Source organism: Podospora pseudoanserina (assembly GCF_035222485.1).
Source record: "Podospora pseudoanserina strain CBS 124.78 chromosome 7 map unlocalized CBS124.78p_7, whole genome shotgun sequence".
In the NCBI taxonomy this organism is placed as follows: domain Eukaryota; kingdom Fungi; phylum Ascomycota; class Sordariomycetes; order Sordariales; family Podosporaceae; genus Podospora; species Podospora pseudoanserina.
In genome coordinates, this window is record NW_026946671.1 from 1,924,839 (window position 1) to 1,946,161 (window position 21,323).

The window sequence follows — 21,323 nt, forward strand, 5'->3', positions numbered from 1 at the left end:
AGGTCAAAGTTTCCAAACAATCGGTTCAATAGCTGTACTTGTAGCTCAATGGTACAGGAATGATAAAGTCTCAAGGAGGCCTACAGGTAAGCCGGTTGGCTGCCTCGCCGTGGTGTCGCTGCGCCACTATGCTCCGCGCGTAAGGCGAACTCACAGAGCTGCAACAGCGAAAAAAAGCATAAACACTTGTAAATTCTGAGGTGAATCCATAGCAATGTCAGCCCTGCCAAAAGACTGTACCATGTAATGAGAAGCTTCGTCAGTTTGCCGCACCATGCTCCTCGCCTTCAACATCCCCAAACTCCGCCACGAAAGAAGCTCGTGTGCATTGCCACAGTGGTGTTGAGTTGCCCAATGTCTTTGATGTGCAAACGTAAAGCAGGGCAATAGGCGTCTTTGAAGTAAACCTGCATCAAATTAAAAGGCGTGTATATTAAATAGAGATAAAAATAGACATGGTCTTGTCAGTAAACGTTGTAATCAGTGTCAGCAAGACCATCGGCCCTCCCTAGCCTCCGTTCCAATGAGTATTGTCCAGAGAGACCCGACTCTGTCCTTATCGTCATAAATCGTGACCGTCGTGTGGAGACTTCAAGAGGTGTACTGGGTTCCCATCTCGGAAATTCACCTCCGGGGTGATGTCATCGGGCCGGTGATGCTTGGCACGGACCTCGGGACAGCTCCGGGACTCCACTGCATCCGACCTGGCGATCATGGCGTATCGGCAGCATGACGCTTGATCCCATCAAATATTCCCTGCTCTTTGGTGTCCATTTATCGGCCTGAGATCTTCTCCCACAGACTGGATCCCTTTCGAGGATGGGCGGGTTCGACGGGTTTAAGTTGACTCCCCGTCAGCTTGTTGATGGCATCCAGTACCTTCAGGTGTTCTGTCTTGAGCGCCTCAAAGTCCTCGTCGAGCTGCTTATGCCAGGGATATAAAACGGTCACCTGGAAACACAGCGCTGTAGTGGCAACGGCAAAGTTCGTGATGCTGACAAGCCTGGTGATGAAGGCCATTTTTAATCTGTTGAAACAAGCGAGCGGTGATTGTCTGCCACAACTGATCTAATCGAGTACTGGATATTAGCAATGACTTGCATGATGCGCAATCTTGTCAAAATTATACGTACGGGACTGTCCGGTTGAGCGGAACTGAGGGGGAGTTGGACCTTGAAGAAAAGTTCAAGAAGGGAGAAAACGATAAAGCGGGGAGTTGCTGTTTATTAGTGCGGCGACGCATTCGCCGACACCCGGAGTGACAGCGGATGGATCATGGATGACACGAGCTTCAGGTTCAATCTGTGGCAAAACTGGCGAGGGCCCCGTAAGTTCATAACACGACAGGGATGGATGATTAGACGTCTTCTCGCGTTGTATCAGATGAATCATCGTCCCAAATGATTTGTCCTTGCAGTGACTGATTGATGCTGGCGGGAAAAGGGACAGGAAGAGGTTGCCTCGGTATTATCATCCACGTGTCCAAGTAGGGTGAGATTTCGTGATCCGGACCCAATGCCGGCGCCCACGCCGCAGCGGACCGAGACCAAATGCGGCGTTTTAGGTATAGCTTGAGACAACAAGTCCGTGTCGCCGGGTGAAGACGGCGTTTGGATCCACACTGCCGTCCGGTCTCGTGGGGTCAGAGTCATGCTAAGTTCCCAAGTGGCGTGATAGCAACCAAACGTGTATCAATCAATTCTCATTGAACACCCGGGCACGTAGCCAGGCGGCAGCGTCTTGGATACCATGCGGAGAGTGAAATCAATGCCCACCAGTCGGGTACTCCCGCCATTCCACCTGAGCATCGAAGCTTGAGAGGCTGTCCCGGACCTCCCGTCCATTCTGGACCCTAGAAAGAGGGTCGTCGGTGCAATGTTGCACCAGCACGGGTGTCGTCCGCACTGCGCTGTCGTCCTCAGGGACCTCGGCCAGATCCAATATCGATCTCATTTTGGCTAATGTTCTGCCGGAAAAGGGCATCCTCCCACTGAAGACCATGAGACCCCCAAGGCCTTTGGCTACGTTGAGAACTGTATGCACAGCCGTCGCGCCGCCCTGACTCAGCCCTGCAAGGACGACTTTCTCTCGCTGTCCACCCAAGCTGGCCACCTCCCTGTTCACAAGCAATCGGATACTTGCGACGCTTTCCTTCAGGCCCTCGATTTGGAGTTCTTCCTTTTGGTGTAAATTGGCAATGTCCCAGGTGTCAAACCATTGCGACATGCGGGCGCCGGGGAATCTAACAGGAGAGCGCAACTCGCTTTGAGGGAAGACCCAACGGACCGAGGGAAACAGCTCAGGGAGGGATCGTGATTCCCCATTCCGGGAAAGAGTGCATAAAGTTTCTGGCTGTGTCTCCGCGACCGTGAAGGAAGATTATGGTATTTTCGTGTCCTGCGGTCGGAGGGATGGTGCAGATAGACAGCATCGCCATCTTGCTGGTTCGGGATACACGGGAACAAACTGTGGGTCACCCGCCTGGAGCAGCCAATTCAGGGTGTCGTCACGTTATCATATCCTAGGGTTAGGGTTAAACACAGTCCCTCGTCAAGCTTTGGATTGTTCCAAGGTACCTGCCCAGGTACAAGTTTAAGAGGCATAAAGGTATACAAGGTCTCATTTTTCCTCTTTTTCAATTTGTAGAGAAAACAACATAAGCAAGTTGGGGCCCCAACTTGTCGAATGAACGACTGATATGAAACAGGTCCCTAGTTCCCTTCCTTTCGATACGTTTAGTTGTCCACCTGACTTTTCCAAATCTCCATTCAACCGTCCACAATCATGTGACCTTCTTCGACATGATTACCTACGCGTTTACACCGAGATGGCCATGGCAGGCGAGGCGGCCACTCTGGTTGCTGACAATAAGTAATGAACGCTATCATTTGTACAAAGGCCCTAATAAAAGATGCTAATTAAACTTTTCAAGCTGGTGGAGAGATGTTTAAAGATAGTTGATCGAGAGGCTCTTCTTCTTAGGTGCATTTGTAGCTGGGCCGCGGCCGGTTCCCTCCATCACTCGCATCACCGATACCGTATTGTCATCCTGTCTACACGTCCAACTTATCGATCAGCGACCACATTCCATCCCATTCCCAATAGTCAACCATGCCTTCTCGACTTTCGGTAATCATATGCATTTTCCCAGCGGAGCTCCCTTGCACCAGACTCCAGACTTGTTTTACCTCTTGACCCGGGCCAGCTGTTACCCTTTGGATCATTTCCCACTGTTCTCCCATTTGTGGACGCCATCGCCAGTGCTCCACAGACCCATTAACGGCAACAACCAACTGAAAGCCGCACGGAGTAGTCTCATCCCTTGTGTCAAAGTTGTCCTGGATCATGACGGGAACTGCGTCCCCTGGGACTCCTTCTCCGAAAGCCTCGCCCTCATTCCATGTGTCCGACTTTCCTTCTCTCCAGAACGTTTGCATCTTGCCGTTTTTCCGAACGGCAACTGTGTAAAGATTGCCGTCAGAGTTTCCGGAAAGATCATACATGTCGAATCCAATGTTGGATTGCACAAGGCTTGCACCACTCTGGGTGATGTTCTTTGCAATTGGCGACTGCATCATTTTCCAGGCTGTGGACTGAGGCTCTTGCCGGTACTATTCGGTGATGACCTTGGTTAGTTCAAACCCAACACGCCTGATCCGCCGGTAGGCCACTCACCTCATTTAAAGTCCCATCGATATGCCTTACTACAAGTAGCAAGGACCCGTCATCAATCTGCGTGAATCCCGTGAATCCATCCACTTTCGATTGCCCCAGGCTCGACACCTGCGACCACTTCTTGTCCGTGTAGGTCCACTGCTGTATGCTTTTATCCTCAGTAACAGCCACAGCATGGAAGTCTCGATTTCTGGAGGTTCCAATGATGGACGGCTGACCAAGGACACCCACACCCTCATCGCTTGACAGCTGTGACACCTCGATCCATTCACCAGTGTCGCCGTTCCTCGAGATGTGTCTAATGCCCTTGACCGGATCAGACAAAAGCAGCTCAAAGTTCCTATGAGTCTCTCCGTCCCCGGACTGCATCATGTTCCCGCTTTGGTGCCTCCTCCGAGTCCAAGGGTCGGGGTTAACGTTTCTGAGGCCATATTTGACCCAAATATCGATGTTCGCATTATCGTATCTGGGTACAGCTTTGGTTAGCCCTTTTAACTTCAGCCAACACAGAACAGAACAGACTTACGCAAAATAAACAAACCCTCCGTCACCCCAGGCCTTGCCCCAAGAATTCTTCATGATCCACGCCCCTCTTTCATCATCATAACCAACCACCAGGGCGATGTGGTTGCCCGTATTGCCTGATGCACCGTCCCACGCATACACATGATGTGGATTCGTTGGGTCAGGCTTCCACTCACCAAAGTTGTCATACAGGATAAATGTTGCCACGATAGGTCCGTACTCATGGAGCCACCTCTTTTGATCCTCGATGGCACCAATAGCTTGGAAATTCCCGATATGCGTAGTTCTCCCCGACCGGTCACTGCAGTGGACATGCGCTGTTGTACTGTCTTGATAGGGATCGCACGCCCAGTCAGCAATGCCTGGCTTCTCACCCCCGTGGGTCGAGGAGTTGGTATTCCCTGCAACATACTGCAGTGTCGCTTCTGCACTGCCGGTAGTCTCACAAATCGCCCCGATACCATCGTGAACGTCTGCCTCGCTTCGCTTTGACCAGACAGAGTGTTCTATCCTGACTTGGGATTCGATGAGGGCTGTCACGGCAAAGGCCCAGCAAGACTGGCAGACTCCTTGGTCTTGAGTGGTGGTGATGAAGTTGACCCCTGATCGGTTGCGCCAGTCTACCACGGGTGGTAGAGAACTCGAGGCAACTTTGATGTTTGCGGCAGACACTTTCTTGCTTGACGAGTGTTGAGCCTGGGGAAAGTCGCTCGATGGCTGAAAGATGGGAGCTCCAATGTCACTCCACTCAATGGGGGGTACTGAAGAAGCAGGGACTGGGGCAGGCCATGCTATACCTTTGCGCGGAGGAAGCGCATGGACGCCTGGTATTGTAAAAAGCGAAAGAAACAGCAGCTCAACCAAAGCCATGTCGTTCATGATGAAATCGCCTCCAAGAGAGAAACTTTTTCCATCAGATGCCGTCCATTCACGCAAAAAGAGAATCTTTTGTTGATTTAAATTTAAACTATTTCTATAATGCGGCATTTGCAGCCAGGAAGCATTACACGGACAGATCTTCCCGTGCCCACAGAATTCAATGTTCGTTTGCTCGAGTGTAGTTCCGAAGACAGCCCTACTCGGACCTCTTATTGATGATCAATTTTTTCACCACCATGAACCCAGTTCCGGCGTTCTCTTCCACCAATGGTCGCAAGATCAACCGAACCGCCGTGGATCGAACCTGGTTCGACCCATGCCAGATCTCGCGTAGATCACCCGATGAGCCGTCTGAAACGCGGTAGAGACTCCACATCGGCACACGCATTCAGCCGTCTGTTTGGATGCGGGATTGCATCAACCGGTGGAAATCAGAACTTAATAGGACTTAACTATAGATTTTGTGGATACCCATCACGATTCCGGCTTTTGTAAGGAACAGAAGGAAGAATGGAAAGTGCTGCTAGGGGTATGCTGACAAGAGAATAAGAGACATCGATATGGTATAAAGTGGTGAAGAGAAAGAATATACGCATCTCTCCCATCTTTATATATCTAGTAACTATCTTTAAATACCTACTTACTATCTTTAGATACTTATTTATTATTTTTAAAGCCATCGTAGTTCTCTTTGGGGAAATCTCAAGTATGTTTTAGTGCCACTATCTTGCGAGTAAGAAGTCATCACCCTCTGTTAATAATTACCTTAGGTGTTCTAACACGAAAGAACGCCCTTCTAAAGACAAGGTCTACTTTTTGATATACTTCGATAAGTTCCAGTAAATAACGGATTCCTTAGCCACTCAACCCATGATATATTGATCCCTGTTGGTTTTACGCTAATCTTTTTCCACGAAAAGGTGTTGCAAGATCGCCTCCTAAAAGCAACTCCCTACCTAAGTACCAGGTAAACAAACTCCACGAGTAGCCCGCTCCTCATCACGAGTGGACTGTGACAGTACCTCCGTTATTGAAAGCACTGAGCTTCCTTCTCTCGATGCTCGGTAGCATGGGATTCATCGTGAAATCTGCAATTCTAGAATGGCTGACAAACCCATCTCCCAGCAAAAGGGAGATCGTCAGAGAAATTATTTCATGGCTTACATATCGAAATGGGTTACATTTAAGAGAGTAGGTAGGTAAATATAAGATGAATGGGGGCATAGATAGGAGCGCATATAGACCTATAACATTAAGTAAGGAAGCAGACATCCTGTGGGAGGATGAGTTGCTCCCGGATTCAGTTAGGTTGCTCTTAGGGCTTCCGCCCTGTCGGCCAGGCACAAGTTTTGTTAGTCTAGATATGTCTTCTGCTCTCCGGAGATATTTTTCCTAGTGCTGCTCAACATCATCACTTTTCTCACAGTTCAGCTGGCGCTCCACACATCCGCTACGAATCATGTGTTACCCCAAGAATAGGAGGTATTTTTTGCGATGAAGGTGGGGGTTTCGAGTGATGGTTCCAACTTGCGGCGAAGAGATCGAGATTCAACAGGTTGAAAAGCAGGTTTTGACCAGACCTGTGGGGAGGAGATGGGCCGTGGGAGTTGCGCTGTTCAGTCCAGCTAGACCAAGTACGCCTAGTGGATAGTGGGTGGGTGGTTGAGCGTTCAATCCTTGAAAATATCCGTTGTAAAACCAAGGCAGCAAACTTGCACATGCCCGTACGGATGCACAGCATTTCTCTCCATATCGGTGGAGTTTGGCCTTGACTCGCAACCCACCCGATCCTTGTAGGGACGAAAGTTCCTCTGTTCGGGTCCGGGAACCATTGGCATCTCGGTTGGGTTGGAGGTGTGTGTAAGGTAGGTGGCTTCATCGTGCATTGGGGGGTTACCATCAACCATTGAGCTACTATCGTCGGTTTTCGTTTCTAAGACGTACTCAGTCCTGCAACTCCAGTTCATGTAGACCGACGTAACTGAAGATAGAAATCCATGGTAAGGCGGGTCGTATTCGGGCGTTGCTTGCCATGTTTTATGCAGCTCAGAGCTGTAGAGCTGAAGCTAGCTGATGGGGAGTCGGCATGCAGACCATCTGAGACAGGCATTTCCGCCTGCAGATCCTGCAAATCGCCACTCTTTATGGCTAAGCGTCTCGGTGTCCGAAATTCTGGTTCCTGATTCTCATCATCAGCAAAGCCGCATCCCGCATCATACCACCATCAACATGCCACCTTCGGCTTCCGCTATCGGGTTGGCAGGTGGATTCTCGCAAGGTCCCCCACCATTTTTGACACCAATTTTGTGGCGGGCGAGTCGCCGCGGGCCGTCCAGGAGTGCAGTAGCTCAACCGCCAAGCATCTTGACCATCTTGATAGCTGTCAGATGCTGCGCAATCCTGGTATTAGCGTGGGGCTCCCGTGGGATCGTCACAGGCATTACTCTGTATTTGGTCTGGTGTCTGATAGTGATAGTTCTCGCTGGCATGATCCCTCACCCGCTCCCAGACTACCATTGGGTCGAGGATCCGGCATCGTTCCCCTAGGCGATCCAAGTTTCCCTCAGACCCCACGACGACTAGGTAACTTAGGTAGGCAGGTAGCGAGAGGAGTAGACACTGAAAGATGCAGCGTGACGTGAGGAGACGGGCATTTCAAATTCCCGGGAGCCCATCTTCATAAAGTAGCCGTTCTCCTTCAGTCTCGGATGGCTAGAGGTATGCTGCAGACTGCCAGTCCAGTGTGTGTTGTTGTGCAACGATCAACCGCATAATCCATACCATGGTTCGTGTTCTGGCCATTCTCGGAGCCATCGCCTTCGGCCTCGGCTGTGCGAATGCCACTGTCTTCCCATACACATCAGTTTGCGAACAAATCAACGGAAATCTCACCAGTGCGAGTGATGTGATCTTCCCAAGTAAGACACCTGCAGAGAGCTGATTCGGTCTTTTGCAACTAACCATTCGCGAGCAGTCCAGGCGGTCACGTACCAGAAAGAGACCCAACATTGGTTCCTATCCTCAGATCAAAACCCTTCCTGTGTGGTTCGCGTTGGGTCCAGTCAAGATATCTCCAGAGTTCTTCAGATCATCCGAGACACAAAGACCCCTTTTGCCGTCCAGTCTGGGGGCCATGCCTCCAATCCAGGCTTCTCTAGCACCACAGGCGTCCACATTTCCCTATCACTACTGGACCAGGTAGTCCTTTCTCCCGACAAGAAGACGGCGGAAATTGGGTTCGGCCAGGTAGGTCCAACAATCCAGAACAAGATGGGCACCTACTGATATAGCGATAGACCTGGGCCGATGTTTATGACAAGCTTGAACCACACGGACTCAACGTCGTAGGAGGGAGGGTGATTGGACCTGGTATCGGTGGCTTCACTCTAGGAGGCGGCTATTCATGGTGAGTCTCTTCTGTCACGCGTATCCTGCGTTGTGGTGTCGGATGCCGATTGCTCTTTTCCTGACATGATCAACATCATGCATGAGGAAACACCATTTCGGACAACAGTATTTAACCCCTGGGTAGGAAGACGAATCAGTTCGGGCTTACCTGTGATACGGTCGAGCTCTTCAACATTGTCCTTCCGGTCAGTACCTATGCTTGTCCCCTTGTCCGGCCCTACCTATTCTAACATTCCGTCACAGAACGGCACAGTCACCACGGCGAGCCCAAGTTACAATCAAGACCTATTCTTTGCCCTCAAGGGCGGCAAGAATCGCTTTGGTATTGTGACCTCGGCAATTTTCCGAACTCACCCTCAAGGTCGAGTCTGGGGTGGACTCCGTATCTACCCCTCTACCTCTGTCCCAGCCCTTCTCAACGCCACGCGTCTCTTTCAAACGGAGAACACGGATCCCAAGGCGGGACTCATCACCACTCTCGAGGGTGGCGCCCTTGGCACTACGGCGCTTGTTCTCATGTTTTACGATGGCCCTGAGAAGCCCCCCATTTTCGACCTCTTCGATGGCATCCCTTTTCTGGTTAGCGGGACGCTCCCCAATCGCAAGTGGACCAACTTCATCGCCAGCTTTCCCGCCGAGCTGAAGCTGAACCTCCGGGGAACCTTCGCCAGCGTGTCGACTTCGACACTGACCTCGAGGTTCCTAGACGCCATCAAGAATGAGACGGACTCGATTGGGTTGACCAAGGGCTTGAAGACCGGCACGACAGTGTCATACGACATAGAACCTTTCACCCAGTACGGTGTACATGCCACCGACAGCGCTTTCCCCCACGCTGACTCCCCTCTGCCTGTAAGTCATAACATCAACCCCTTGCCACTAACCGTGACCCTGACACTGACTGGTCATTAGCTGAATCTTTACTTCTCCTGGGCCAGCGCTGCCCACGATGAGTATTGGTATAACCGGATGAAGCAGTCGATTGCTACGCTTAAGCAGGTGGCTATTGAGGAGGGTATCTACTCAGAATCTTTCACTTCGTATCCAAACTATGCGATCTCGGGGACAACAGCAGAGCAGCTCTACGGCGAGGCTAATGCGGAGAGACTGAGAGAAATTAGAGACATCTATGACCCCGAAAAGGTCATGGATCTTGCGGGGGGATTTGAGATTTGAAGCAATGTACCCAAGGTACTAATGTAATTACTGTTCAATTTCAGTGGTCGAGAAGACCACGAGATGCTGGAAGGAAAATGTAAAATATTGTGGCGCCTTGTTCTTTTCCGGTTGTCATACCCTGTTGTGATGAAAATGTGCGTTTGGTAGCTACCCAATCCCTTTTCTTCACCTCCATAGTTGCCTCTCGGCTCATTGGTAGGATATTGCGAATGTCAGTGATAGGACACGCTTTGGTGCTTCGCATCCAGCTGTTTGCGAACTCGTCCTGTTTCACGGTTCCCTGTGGTGGTTCGCGGCACACTTTCATCCATCATTCTGCTGCCCCATAAAGTCCTTTACAATTTCCGTGACCCTACTTCTCCTTTTAACGCGAGTCGGTGTTGCTGGTGGCGGTTGGCTAGACCGAACAGCGGTTCGCAACGTCTGCTTCAGGTCAGTTCCTTTGACCTAAATTGTTAATTTTGCTATGAGATGAGCACCCACGAATTCTAGTAGTTCGCGCACCCCAAATCCAGTCTCTGGATCACAAAAAAAGTAGCTTGTGGCTCCAATGTCCTTTGTAATGCAGAGAGGGACGAAGTCATCCGAGTCTTGCGGTTCTTGGAATGGACCGGCGGCTGCGTCTTCATCTGGATTCTTCAGTCCAACCAACACAAGGGGTACCTCCGGACAATAGCTTTTAATTTCCCATGTCCACTTTCCCAGGATCGAGTCTTTAGCGGCGGTAGGATTCTCGGCGCGGAAGCACAAAAGAACTACGTCAGCCCCGTTGTATGAGAAAGGTCTCAGTTTGTCGTAGTCTTCCTGTCCTGACGTGTCTTTGAGCTCAAGTTGAAGGTCGACTCCGTCTACTTGGCAGCCGATGACGCAGCTATCAAAGACTGTTGGGCTGTATGGTCCTGGAAGTCTGTTATATGCGAAAGCGCTGAGAAGGCGTGTTTTGCCCGCATTTCGGTCCCCTACAACCACACACTTGAATTTCGTGCGAATCGGGGACTCTTTGAGTGGAGAGGCGGGTTGGAAAGCCCGATCTTGGTTGAAGGTCAAAGTTTCGTCGATGGTTGACACAGAAGTCTCGACGTCGTGTCCTTTCCGGATGCTAGCGGAGCGGATCGAGTTGAGACGCAGACTGACGGTATCAGAGATGAGATCTTCGTCGTTTTGTGAGGCAAGAGCAATCTCTTCCAGTGTCTCTAGATCGTCAACTTCGGATATCTCAACCTCAACGATATGGCGTTGTTTGAGAGCGATATCTCCGAAGCAGCGTGTCATGGCTTCAAGATCGTCGTTCAAATCTTTAAGATGCTGGATCAGTTGTGCAAAATGTTCTCTGTCCGAAATAGCCCACGAAGCGGTATTCCAAAGTCGGGAGGCTCTTTGTTGTTTCTTCCAGAAGAAAAAAGGGCGTCTTGTACCCAGGGAGCTTGAACCCAACAATTGTAGGGCCGGTGCACGATTGCTACCACGCTGCTTTGGTGGCACCAGCCCATATCGATTTCTGAGAAGCGACTCATCCTGGAATAGGTCCTTGATACACTCCAGAGTGGCCGTTACTCTTGATCGTAGCACGGGATCATCGAGTCGTTTGTCGTACTGCTCCATGCCCATCCCCGATAAGCCACAAGCCTTGCCCCAAGAGAGTAATCGTAGCTCTTGGTTGTCGAATTTCGTCTCGAGCAGCTTAAAGTCCCTTTCCAATCGAGCTCCCCGCCGAACCAACTGATAACACCCGGCGCATGTTGTGAATAGGCCTGCCAGCCCTATCACACCAATAGCGAGGCCGGCCGTTTCGGCCATTGTTGGTGGAATGTTAGTCAAACGGAGATTCTGCAAATGAAGGGTGGAGCGCAGGACCCGCAACGTTTTGTCCTCTCCTGGGTCAACTCGGACTTGGCAGTGACAGATTCTAGGGGGCCAAAGAAGCCGGGCAGTGCAGGGAGCACAGCATCCCAACGTAGTATGCACCTGCTGCTGCTGCGGGGAAGCGATCGACAGTCTACCCTAACCCTGTTTTATGGGCGATTCATATGCTGACAAAATTGAACCTTCCTCGACTCCTACAAAAGGATGTTAGGTATCTTTTAAGATCTCGTAACTATCTTTCCAAGGCGTAACAACTGTCTTTGAAGGCCTCATTATATATTTCAATAGGTACCCTCACCAGCAGTCCCAGCTTTCTTACCTACGACACATCATGTCCTTCCACTGCGCTTATATATCACCATGCCTTTTCCCGATAGGATTCACAGGATTAAAAAATGCAAAGTGTCCAAGAGGATCGTACTTTTTCTTGAGGTGCTTGAGCTTCTTCAGCCTCCAAGGCTCATATCTGCATTAGGACCGTTAGCGTGCTACATGCTTGACCGGTCAAGGAGAAAAACATACCCGTAAAGAGCCTGAACAGGCTCATCACCATGGGCATAGTTGACGTAAGTCTTCTTTTTGCTCGAGCCGGATGCCGCCAAGTACATCTCTCGGGACCATTTCTTGGCCTTTTCGTCAAGGGTGGCATTGCCCTTTTGCCAGAATATCGCCGGTGCACTATTCCAAGGTCAGCATTGGCGAACAGCTCTATCTGGTCGTTGTGGGACATACAAAAGCAATCTCTCCCCTCGAAGAGCAAATGCCGTGCTCTTGTCAGGAACAGCCTGGACAGCTTGCGTCGAGTATCCCTCCAGGATACAGAAGCTGGTTTGAAAGGCGGGCTCTGTCATGAGTGTGGCGGCGAACGCATCATACCACTTCCGCAGGGATTTCACATCATACTGGTCCACATCTATCCCTCTCAACATACGGTTTCCTTGTCCGTCGGTTTGGCATGCATACTGGTCAGCCGCGTATCCCAAGCTCGGGCTTAGCTCGGGGTAATCAACTTCCGCAGAGGAGTATGCATCCGGCTTGAGGTCGTGAGTGTCCTTGGAAAGCTTTTTGAGCTCGGAAAAAGGGCCGTTGTAGATCCACTGGAACTGCACTATCGGCTATTTCTGTCTGTCAGCATCAAGCCAGCTTTCTGCACTCGCTGGGAAGCCCAATTACCTTCTCTGCGTCCACGGCCGGGTTCAAGAACCAAGTCCCCCACATCAGCAACCTCGGATCCCCCTTCCCATCAAGCTTCTTGTTTGCGTACTTGTATACCTCCTCCAACCTCTCACTCTTGAACGTGAAAGTCTCGATGCTCCATTTCGGCTCCTTGACATCATAAACCCTGTACTTCATTTCACTCACAATGCCAAAGTTGTGACCAGCGCCCCTCATCCCCCAGAACAGCTCTTTGTGTTTTTTGTCATTCACAACCACCACCTCCCCATCCGCAAGGACGACCCTCAACTCCAGCACCTGATCGGCCATCAGGCCATACTGGCCTTGAAACCAGTTATGGCCTCCGCCGAGCGCAGGGCTGACCACACCAACGCATCCACAGCCACCAGTGCCAGTCTGTTTGCCCCTCTTCCAAAGGTAGTCAAGAACATCTTTTGACTTCATCCCCCCTCCGATCGTCGCCCATTTGCCCGACTTATCGAGGTCGATCTTGCGATTGAGGGACGATAGGGAGATGCCAATTCCGTGGAAACGTCCCAGGCCATAATCCGAACCGTGGGTTTGGGAGAAGGCAAAGAAGGGGATCTGGTGCTGGTTCGCGTACTTTACCGATTCAGCGATGTCGCGTTCCTCGGCGACTTGGATGATGGCGGAATAACTCGGGCGGGAGAGTTCATTCCAACGCTTTGATGCGCTCGGCCAAAGAGACGACGAAGGCAGCAAGATCTTGGCAGTCGGAGAGAGCCTGGGTGTTAGTTCGGAGAGGATGTCCGATGGGATGGCAGTGTAGGCTGCCGCGGTGAAAGAAGAGAGCAGCACGGAGGCTAGAATGGCGAGCGAGGACGACCACATTTTGGCGGGTTTGAGATGGAATACAAAGCTTCAGCCATCGTCAACGAACACGTACGCAGACGGGCGGACTGTTAAATAACCATTGCACGACATCGGAAGAGTATTATCGAGCTCCGAGACTACGTGTATAGGATCACATACACTGGGCGAGAGAACCCCGCAGTGAAACAGAGCTGAGAAGACGGACTATCGATCAATACACAGCGGAATAGTACACGACAGTCCCGAACTAACGAATCACGGAGGTTTTCGCCCCCACTGGCGAGCATCTGGCGGCTCCGATTGGAACACTGCCCGGGTGGCTCGTTGGGGGCGGTGTTCATGTCGTACTGCCATCGCTGTACCACGGCACGATTTAAGAAAGGGGTGTCATGACTCAGGCGAGGTCTCAGTTCTGTCTAGATAAAATAGGCAAGGTAGGTAAAATCTTGAGGTATTGAAACTCTTGAGTCCATAAGAGAAAAAATACTGAATAACACTAGGTAGGAACGCCAAAAGACGTACCAGTGGAAGGAACCAGAACCTGACCGTAAGTAAAGTGAGCTGGTATCTTGGTGATGCAATAAATACATTGGCGATATTGTGCTGCTGCCCCCTTGTCCACCCCGTGCAGGGATGTGTGCCTATCAGACTGAACTTAGAGAATAATGGCACCGGCCCCAACTATCACACCGGCAACGAGGAGTCCGCTACTCCTCACAATCATCTCGCTTGCCCCCGACTTTGGCTGGTCATCCTCGTCATCAGAATCCGAATCGTCGTCTCCAAAGACCTCATTGAAGCCAAAGGTCTTGTTCTTGCCGTTGATGTCGAAGCTGACACCGCCGCTGACGCTGGCTTGGAAGCCGGTATTGCTTGGGGTTGCCGTTACACCTTTGTCGGGGCTATCCTGGGCTGTGGTGAGGGTGGCAAAGAGGCCAAGGAGACTAACAAGAGAAAGTGTGTACTTCATTTTGATAGGGCGATGGATAAGATCATAGGTTTGTGGTGATATTTGTAAAGAGCTTGTGTTTTGAGTGATTGTTAATTCCTACAATGAACCGAAAGGACCTTTGCAACCCATCGTCTTATATCTCTTCGGTTTCCAAGTCAAAAGTACTGCATTGATTCCAAGTTGCCCATGGCCTTGAATCTCGCCGCCCAAATGGTCGATTGTGTGACCAGAAACAACTCACCCACAATTTGTTTCCTTGGTCCAAACATGGGCGGCCGTCGATATTTTTGAACGGGGTATACTTTTCATCTCTTCGCCACCTGGTTGACGCGTCCCTGGCCAAGGTCGATCAGCTACACACCAGCCAAGTTATGCATAACTGTATTAGTGAAATGACTAGGACTGGTCAATAGGTGGGGCTGGCGGTTGAGGGGTGGTTGCAGAATGGTGGGTTGGGCGCGATCCGGGCCGCCATCCGGTTTCAGGAGGCAGTTGGCCAGATGACTCCACCTTTGGCCGCTGCAGGACAAAATAAGTAGCACGGGACAATACCTCAAAGATAGTTCATAGGTCTTAGAAAATCACCGATAGACTTAAAAGATTATTATGAGGCCCATTTTTTCATTTCTTTTTTTAAATAGGTGCAAGTTGGTGTATGATGTTTTAGCTAGCTAGGTACCTTTGGGAAGTAACAGATTCACAAAACGTTTATATTTTATTTTATATAGTTAGCAATCTAGAATATATTATCGCTATATCCGGAAACGGCAGCCTTCCCGACCTGGTATAGTGCGCCATCAGATTCGTGTCCTCATACAGTCTCCCCGCGCCCGCCGCATAAATAGAGTCCCTCCTCTCCGACGTCTCTCTTTTATATATACTTTCGACATTTTCTCCTCCCCCGTATTCCCCTTTCGCTCGATTCCTCGCCTCCTTATTTACTTCGCTTTCCCCCCATTCTTTTCGTCTATAGCCCGCTTATTTAATATCGTCCGCGCTTCGATATTTATTGCACTAAAATGAATACTTTACCCTTATCCTCTTTAGCGGCTCCTAATTATACCCCTTATTATATTACTTATCGAAATTTTTTCGGCCTTCGTAGTTTTTATAGTATATTTCGTTTATTATAATTTTTAAACTTGACTTTAATCTCCGGCTTCGAACCTCCTTTCTTTTTTTGAGCTCATTAAAACCTACTTCGTTTCTCTTCGTTAATGATACCATACCTCGTCTATCTCCCTCGCCTCTACTTTCTAGAGTACCTCCTTTTGCCTGAAGGTTTAGAATATTTACCTACTGAATAAATATCACATTCCTTTTTTTCCCCGGGTAATCGTGACGAACCCCTACCCAGAACCTCTGAAAGGGATACTGGTTGGAGGCACTTCTAAACAATCCTAGTTCGGTATAGCTAAACAGTGTATAATTAATGGCTTGTCTCGATCACAACAGTCTCATACCAAAGATTGTAACTTATAACTATCACATACTGCGGAACTATCTATCTACACCAGCCAGTTCCTCCGTATACATAGACCTTAATCCTCCAGTGTCATAGGTAAGCCAACGGGCAGGACGGATCGTGTGCGGCGCACGACACGCACAGCCAATCGTTAGTAGAACCGATCAAGACCGGAGTAGCCTCATCTGTAGGATCATTGCCAAGGGTCAATAATCCAGGAAACTACTAGGTGTATATATACGGAGGAAATGGCTAGTATAAATAGATAGTTCTGCAGTATATAATTTAAGTTATAATCGTTGGGATCTAGACTGTTGTGATCGAGACAAGCCATTTGTTGTACACTGTTTAGCTGTACCGAACCAGGATTGTTCAGAAGTGCCTTCAACCAGTATCCCTTTCAGAGGTTCTGGATAGGGGTTCGTCACAACTGTTTAGCTGCACTGAACCAAGATTGTCTGAAAGCACCTTAGACTAGTATCCTTTTCAGTGGCTTCGGAGGGGGGTACGGTACCGAGTACTTGGCTACGACCAATCGCTCCGCACTATTTAGATACCCGAAAATAGCGTTCCTGCCCTACCAAATTTGGCGGCTAGAACATCAAGTTTCATACTTAATCTATAGTTTGGTTACAAAATCCCCTGCTTTCTCTTCCATTTCTCCTCCCAACCAGGGTAAAATGGACTTTGTTCCAGCGTGCTCACATCCCAATCTCCCGGCACGACTCCCTCCTTGACCTGCTCATCAGCCCACCCCTTCAAGGCTTCCAGTGCCACATTCTTGACGTTCTTATCTGACTTGTAGTCAATCAAATTCTCCTTCCCTTCGCTCAACACCTTGTGCAGTAGCGCTGGCACAAACGGCTCGTCCCTCAGCTCCTCCAGCGGAGTGAATATAGCCTTGAAGTTGAACACCACCGCCCCGCTCACCGGCAACCTCCTCAGCGTCTGGGCATCACACCTCAGCTTCAGCTCCTTGACCGTCAGCTCCGCCGGTCGATCCGCAAAAGCACTCCGGCTCCACTTCTTTTCGTTCTCCCCTTGAAACGCTCCCACGCCAGGCGAGGAAAACATGGCTTGCCAGTCCTCGATGCTCCATGAGGCTCTCATCACTGGCTTATCTGTTGGTAATTTGGCAAACCACCGATCAAGGGAGAACTGCATCTTATCAGCGTCGGGCACATGGGTGTGAATCTTCTTCATTGGCTGGTCTTTGTGTTGGGCTATATGCCACCCTACGCTGCTGCACACGCTAGCCGCGCGGAGGTAATATAGACCATCTTCCTCGTTGCGGAGCATGATGGCGTAGTCTTCGGGGATGTTCTGGAAGATGACTTCCAGTGGTGGGGTAGATGTCAAGTCGGTGACAGTCTCGAGAAGGAGATTATGGAAGAGTGTGTTGTCGTTGGAGAGGTGAAAGTGGCAAGGGTATCGGCGGCAGAGAAATTGGATGAGCATCTCCATCAGTTCACGGCAGGCGAGGTCGGCCCCGGGGCCCTGGAAGAAGATCCGGTCGGGGTGCTTAGCAAACAGCTGTTGCCGGGCGGCCATGGTGGGAAGGTAGTTCTGTTCCAGCTCGATCCAAAAATCGGGGTTGTATTTCATGAGTGCTGTGCAGTAGAAACAGTGAGAATGTGGGGACAAGTCATGGAAGGTCAGGCATGGAACTGACCCATGTTCTGTGTATAATTCCACCTGAACGGTCTAAACGGCCTGAAGATTGCCCTCTTGATATCCCATGATGGCGAAACTGGGCTCGGGTGTGGCACTCCACTCAAGCTCGCATAGTCAGGAAAACGGCCGACCAAAGAGCGGACTTCTTGGGTTGAGAAGCCGGTTGGGGTGTAAAAGTTGTCAACAGAGAAATCAGGTTTCCTGGTAGTGGTCAAGGCTCGGTTCTGCAGGACTTGTGGTGAGATCTCGGCTTGATCAGCAACGGAAAACTTTTCAAACTGGGAAAAGCTGCTGAGAATGTGTCGTCGCGAAGGAGGGAAGGTGAGTATGAATAGGTGTGGTGGTGATGCCGTCGTCCTCTTTGAGGCATGTCTGACGGAGGCTACAAGCAGCACAATGCCAGCAACAGCCGCTCCGACGACAACAATCCAGACAGGAATGTCCGTGGCTGACAAAGAAAGAATAGTATTTGGCGCCATTCTGGCCAACCTTTCCACGATGCTTGATGTTGCACGGCGTTACCAGCAAGGAGGTTCCAGACGGTTTTTGTAGCTTAGGTACGCCGTTTGTCCAACCTCCAACCCCCGCATCCCGACCAATGTCAACATGAAGTGGTCGCCGTCGTTGACAGCCCGATGTTCCGATCCGATGCAGTTGCGCCTCATGAGGGGCAGATACCGGCCACCAACGACAGGCCAGGGACTTGTGAACTGAGAAGGGCATAAAAGTCCGATGACCATGGTTTCCATTGGATGGGAGGTGGGTGCAGAAAGGTGCGGTATCACCAACCCCGCATCAAACCTTGATAAGGCGACCCAGCTTTCTTATCAACCCAAGCAACCTTATCAGCACTTCCAGCTTGGAAACAACGTCTCATATCGGATCCCGAGTTATCGTCGGTATGCGGGAATGATTCGGAATTTTCAGCATCTTCACTGATAGATGCAGTGATCAAAATCACATGATAGGGGAACGCCTTGCTCAAGACAGTGATGTGAGCGGAATACTTTTCTGGGGATGAGGGCTATGATTAAAGAAAGAAGAATTACTTCTTGCTGGCACTGAATACCTACCTGTTTCTTCACAGTGACTATTTATGACCGCTTACATTTGGACAATGCGCGACTGCGAACATCATGAACCGTGAAATCAATGCAAAGGTATATAGCATAGGTAGGTGATGTTGAGCAGTTGGGAGAGGAGGACATTTCTGCCAAAGTCATCGTCAAGAGACGAAGACAAGAGCCATCACTAACGGCGGAACCTCCTGCCCCAACTTCAACCTTGGCCTTGTTTGATGAGGCTGCCTAGGCATGTACACTAGTCTATTTCCTCCACTAAGACTGTCTCTTGCACAGTGATCAGTACGTTCCCCTCTTCAAGGTTCCATCAACCGCCAGATACACATATGAGGTGGCTGGACACCGTTATACGCTGACTGTGACGGTGTGTCACCATTCTCTGTTGGAATACCGGAGGTAAGGTAATAGAGCTATTTGGTGCTTTTAAGGCCTATCAGCTGCCTTTCGAGTGGGTTTGAGCTAGTTATCCTCCGAGACTGCAGTCTGTTATGTTTGAGAGATGCACAGTGCTTGATCGTTTCTGAGGCATTCCCAGGGACAGTCGTCATAATTTTGGCAGCCATAGAGTGCTTGCGTGTTCCGCGGGCCATTGCAGATTGTTACGGCTATGGGAATGCTTTGGGCGGTTCTATAAAGACTCTTGTAGATGAAAGATAGCTGGGGAAGAAATGAATCATCTGCCAAGTGTCTTGGAGCCGCGCCATCAGTCGGTCTTGTGTACAGCGCGGCTGACGGATGGGATGGTACTGCAAACACGATCGGCCGTTTCGGGTCAATTTGATTACGCGTCCTATCATATCTACGGAAATTCTTGCGGTTCATCTCTTTATCACACCTGTGGATGAACAATCAATGGTCTTCTGGTCATCGGGAAACGGGATGTGGCCAGCAAAGACAGTGTAATCAATTCTTCAATACTGCCACCAACATGTCCCCTTGTTGATGCCAGCGTCTGGTAAGGATGGGGGAGTAACTCAGCTGGAGAAGGAATGCGCCGTGGTCGGCTTCTAGCAGAATTGAAAAACGGGCCTTGATTGTTTACTTCCCCTGAGAAAAGCCGATTGGTGGTTCTACCATTTCGCCAAGACATCTGGTTCCAGGAACTGATGACCCACGACTACCAACTCCGCCGGGACGAGGATTGTTCACTATGGAGCCGTCAAGCATTGCGTACGTCCGGCTCTGCGGGCGGCAAATAGCCCTCCTGTTGGAAGACTGTTGATCCAAGACGTGATGAGATGGTTAATATGGCAATGTTGCCATCCGACACTGCTATATCATTAGGCGGTCTGTTTAGCCGCATGCGCTTATCCGCGAGATACAGGAAATGGCACAATGGCTCCCCAGATTCCCAGGCTTCCCAGTGTCCTGGTCGAGGGCGTTCGAGCGTTGGATGGCCCCCCTTTGATGTCACCAATCGTCACAATGTTACCACTCCGCATCGCGATCGTTCGGCAGTTAACGAACCGCTGTCACGCACACTACCAAGATATCCTCCGAGGCTAGTGAGAAGCGAGGGGGAGCATTCCGTTGTGGTGTGTGACAACTGCTTGTGTTGGATGGGGAAAGGTCGACTTTGTCGAGGGAAAAAGGTGTACACCTCTCTCATTTTCGAGTCCATGTGACACGACCCAGCGAACCTGCACAATCAACTTTGTTTTAATTGTCGATCATTGTCTCACTTACTCGCACCAATCGGCTGAGAAACAGGCGTTTTTGCGTGTAATAATCGTCATATCACGATATTCTGATAATATCATAGACCTTTACCGCATCCAGCAATTGCCGCCTCTTGTCCCCTCTCGCTTAGAACAGCCTCTCCTCACTTGCCCTGGGATCAGCCGTTCTAGGAGCAGAGCCGATTGGGACATTTGCTATAGCACGTCATGTATGCGTTCTAGAATCCCTGGGCGGACTACACATTGCCATGCCCGGAGTGGACTTTTTCCAGATTGACTTACGTCTATCACTGATGCTCATGATCGTGACAAGACCTCGCGTGAACGCGGCCCCCCACATTCCCGAAGATGATGTACCGATCGAAGAGTATTGAGATGACCAAGTCAGCAAGCAGTTCACATGATCGAAGGTGAAAAGGAAAGCTCGAGGAGGGGATTCAGGTATATAACAGCCACTCCTTTCCACTGCCAAACCTGAATTCCTCTTTTCTCATCACCCTCGGACAAGCCTCTCTGTCTTACCTCTCAACAGTCAGACCAACCAAGCTTCAACGCTCCACCCCAGCAAGAAACTTCAAGATGCATCTTTCCAAGTTCTTGATCACGGCCATCTTCGCGGCCCCGTACGTTGCGGCCCTCGCCGTGCCCGTCCAGGACGCCTACAACGGCGACATCGAGGCCCGCTACGCCGAGCCTGAGGCACTCCCCATCGCCGCTGTCGATGTCGACGCCGCCGAGGTGACCGGCATTGATGTTGACGCCGACGTAACCGGCAAGGGCAAGGGCAAGAAGGGCAAGAAGGGCAAGAAGGGCAAGGGAAAGAAGGGTAAGGGCAAGGCTAAGGGCAAGGGCAAGGCTAAAGGCAAGGGAAAGGCCAAGGGAAAGGGAAAGGCGAAGGGAAAGGGTCCCGCTAAGCCTCCCGCCAAGGGCAA

General features: G+C 50.4%; 8 protein-coding genes across 8 annotated transcripts; 1 reads left to right on the top strand and 7 right to left on the bottom strand.

Annotated features, from left to right (window-relative positions):
- Positions 1 to 774: 774 nt before the first annotated feature.
- QC764_700932 (uncharacterized protein) lies at positions 775 to 1,243 on the bottom strand (the record flags this gene model as incomplete). The annotated part of the gene is made up of 2 exons (XM_062949759.1): positions 775 to 1,027; positions 1,134 to 1,243. 2 exons carry the CDS (start codon positions 1,241 to 1,243, stop codon positions 775 to 777), a joined length of 363 nt encoding a protein of 120 aa, XP_062796905.1.
- A 452-nt stretch (positions 1,244 to 1,695) lies between these two features.
- QC764_700930 (uncharacterized protein) lies at positions 1,696 to 2,226 on the bottom strand (the record flags this gene model as incomplete). Its single annotated transcript, XM_062949758.1, has 2 exons — positions 1,696 to 1,739; positions 1,776 to 2,226. The coding sequence occupies 2 exons, from the start codon at positions 2,224 to 2,226 to the stop codon at positions 1,696 to 1,698; spliced, it is 495 nt and encodes a 164-aa protein (XP_062796906.1).
- A 671-nt stretch (positions 2,227 to 2,897) lies between these two features.
- On the bottom strand, positions 2,898 to 5,187 carry QC764_700920 (uncharacterized protein; the record flags this gene model as incomplete). Its single annotated transcript, XM_062949757.1, has 3 exons — positions 2,898 to 3,611; positions 3,676 to 4,141; positions 4,202 to 5,187. The coding sequence occupies 3 exons, from the start codon at positions 5,185 to 5,187 to the stop codon at positions 3,054 to 3,056; spliced, it is 2,010 nt and encodes a 669-aa protein (XP_062796907.1). The 3' UTR covers positions 2,898 to 3,053.
- Positions 5,188 to 7,341: 2,154 nt separating this feature from the next.
- On the top strand, positions 7,342 to 9,760 carry QC764_700910 (uncharacterized protein). The gene is made up of 6 exons (XM_062949756.1): positions 7,342 to 7,997; positions 8,054 to 8,325; positions 8,376 to 8,485; positions 8,612 to 8,672; positions 8,731 to 9,339; positions 9,400 to 9,760. The coding sequence occupies exons 1-6, from the start codon at positions 7,862 to 7,864 to the stop codon at positions 9,661 to 9,663; spliced, it is 1,452 nt and encodes a 483-aa protein (XP_062796908.1). The 5' UTR covers positions 7,342 to 7,861; the 3' UTR covers positions 9,664 to 9,760.
- Positions 9,644 to 11,463, bottom strand: RHOBTB1 (Rho-related BTB domain-containing protein 1; the record flags this gene model as incomplete). The annotated part of the gene is made up of 2 exons (XM_062949755.1): positions 9,644 to 10,089; positions 10,150 to 11,463. 2 exons carry the CDS (start codon positions 11,461 to 11,463, stop codon positions 9,970 to 9,972), a joined length of 1,434 nt encoding a protein of 477 aa, XP_062796909.1. The 3' UTR covers positions 9,644 to 9,969.
- Positions 11,464 to 11,877: 414 nt separating this feature from the next.
- Positions 11,878 to 13,743, bottom strand: QC764_700890 (uncharacterized protein; the record flags this gene model as incomplete). Its single annotated transcript, XM_062949754.1, has 4 exons — positions 12,703 to 13,743; positions 12,262 to 12,644; positions 12,052 to 12,207; positions 11,878 to 11,995 (listed from the first exon to the last, which is right to left on the bottom strand). The coding sequence occupies exons 1-4, from the start codon at positions 13,555 to 13,557 to the stop codon at positions 11,878 to 11,880; spliced, it is 1,512 nt and encodes a 503-aa protein (XP_062796910.1). The 5' UTR covers positions 13,558 to 13,743.
- Positions 13,744 to 14,194: 451 nt separating this feature from the next.
- On the bottom strand, positions 14,195 to 14,509 carry QC764_700885 (uncharacterized protein; the record flags this gene model as incomplete). The annotated part of the gene is made up of 1 exon (XM_062949753.1): positions 14,195 to 14,509. One exon carries the CDS (start codon positions 14,507 to 14,509, stop codon positions 14,195 to 14,197), a length of 315 nt encoding a protein of 104 aa, XP_062796911.1.
- A 1,937-nt stretch (positions 14,510 to 16,446) lies between these two features.
- On the bottom strand, positions 16,447 to 18,383 carry QC764_700880 (uncharacterized protein). Its single transcript, XM_062949752.1, has 2 exons — positions 17,629 to 18,383; positions 16,447 to 17,566 (listed from the first exon to the last, which is right to left on the bottom strand). The coding sequence occupies exons 1-2, from the start codon at positions 18,107 to 18,109 to the stop codon at positions 16,587 to 16,589; spliced, it is 1,461 nt and encodes a 486-aa protein (XP_062796912.1). The 5' UTR covers positions 18,110 to 18,383; the 3' UTR covers positions 16,447 to 16,586.
- Positions 18,384 to 21,323: the final 2,940 nt, after the last annotated feature.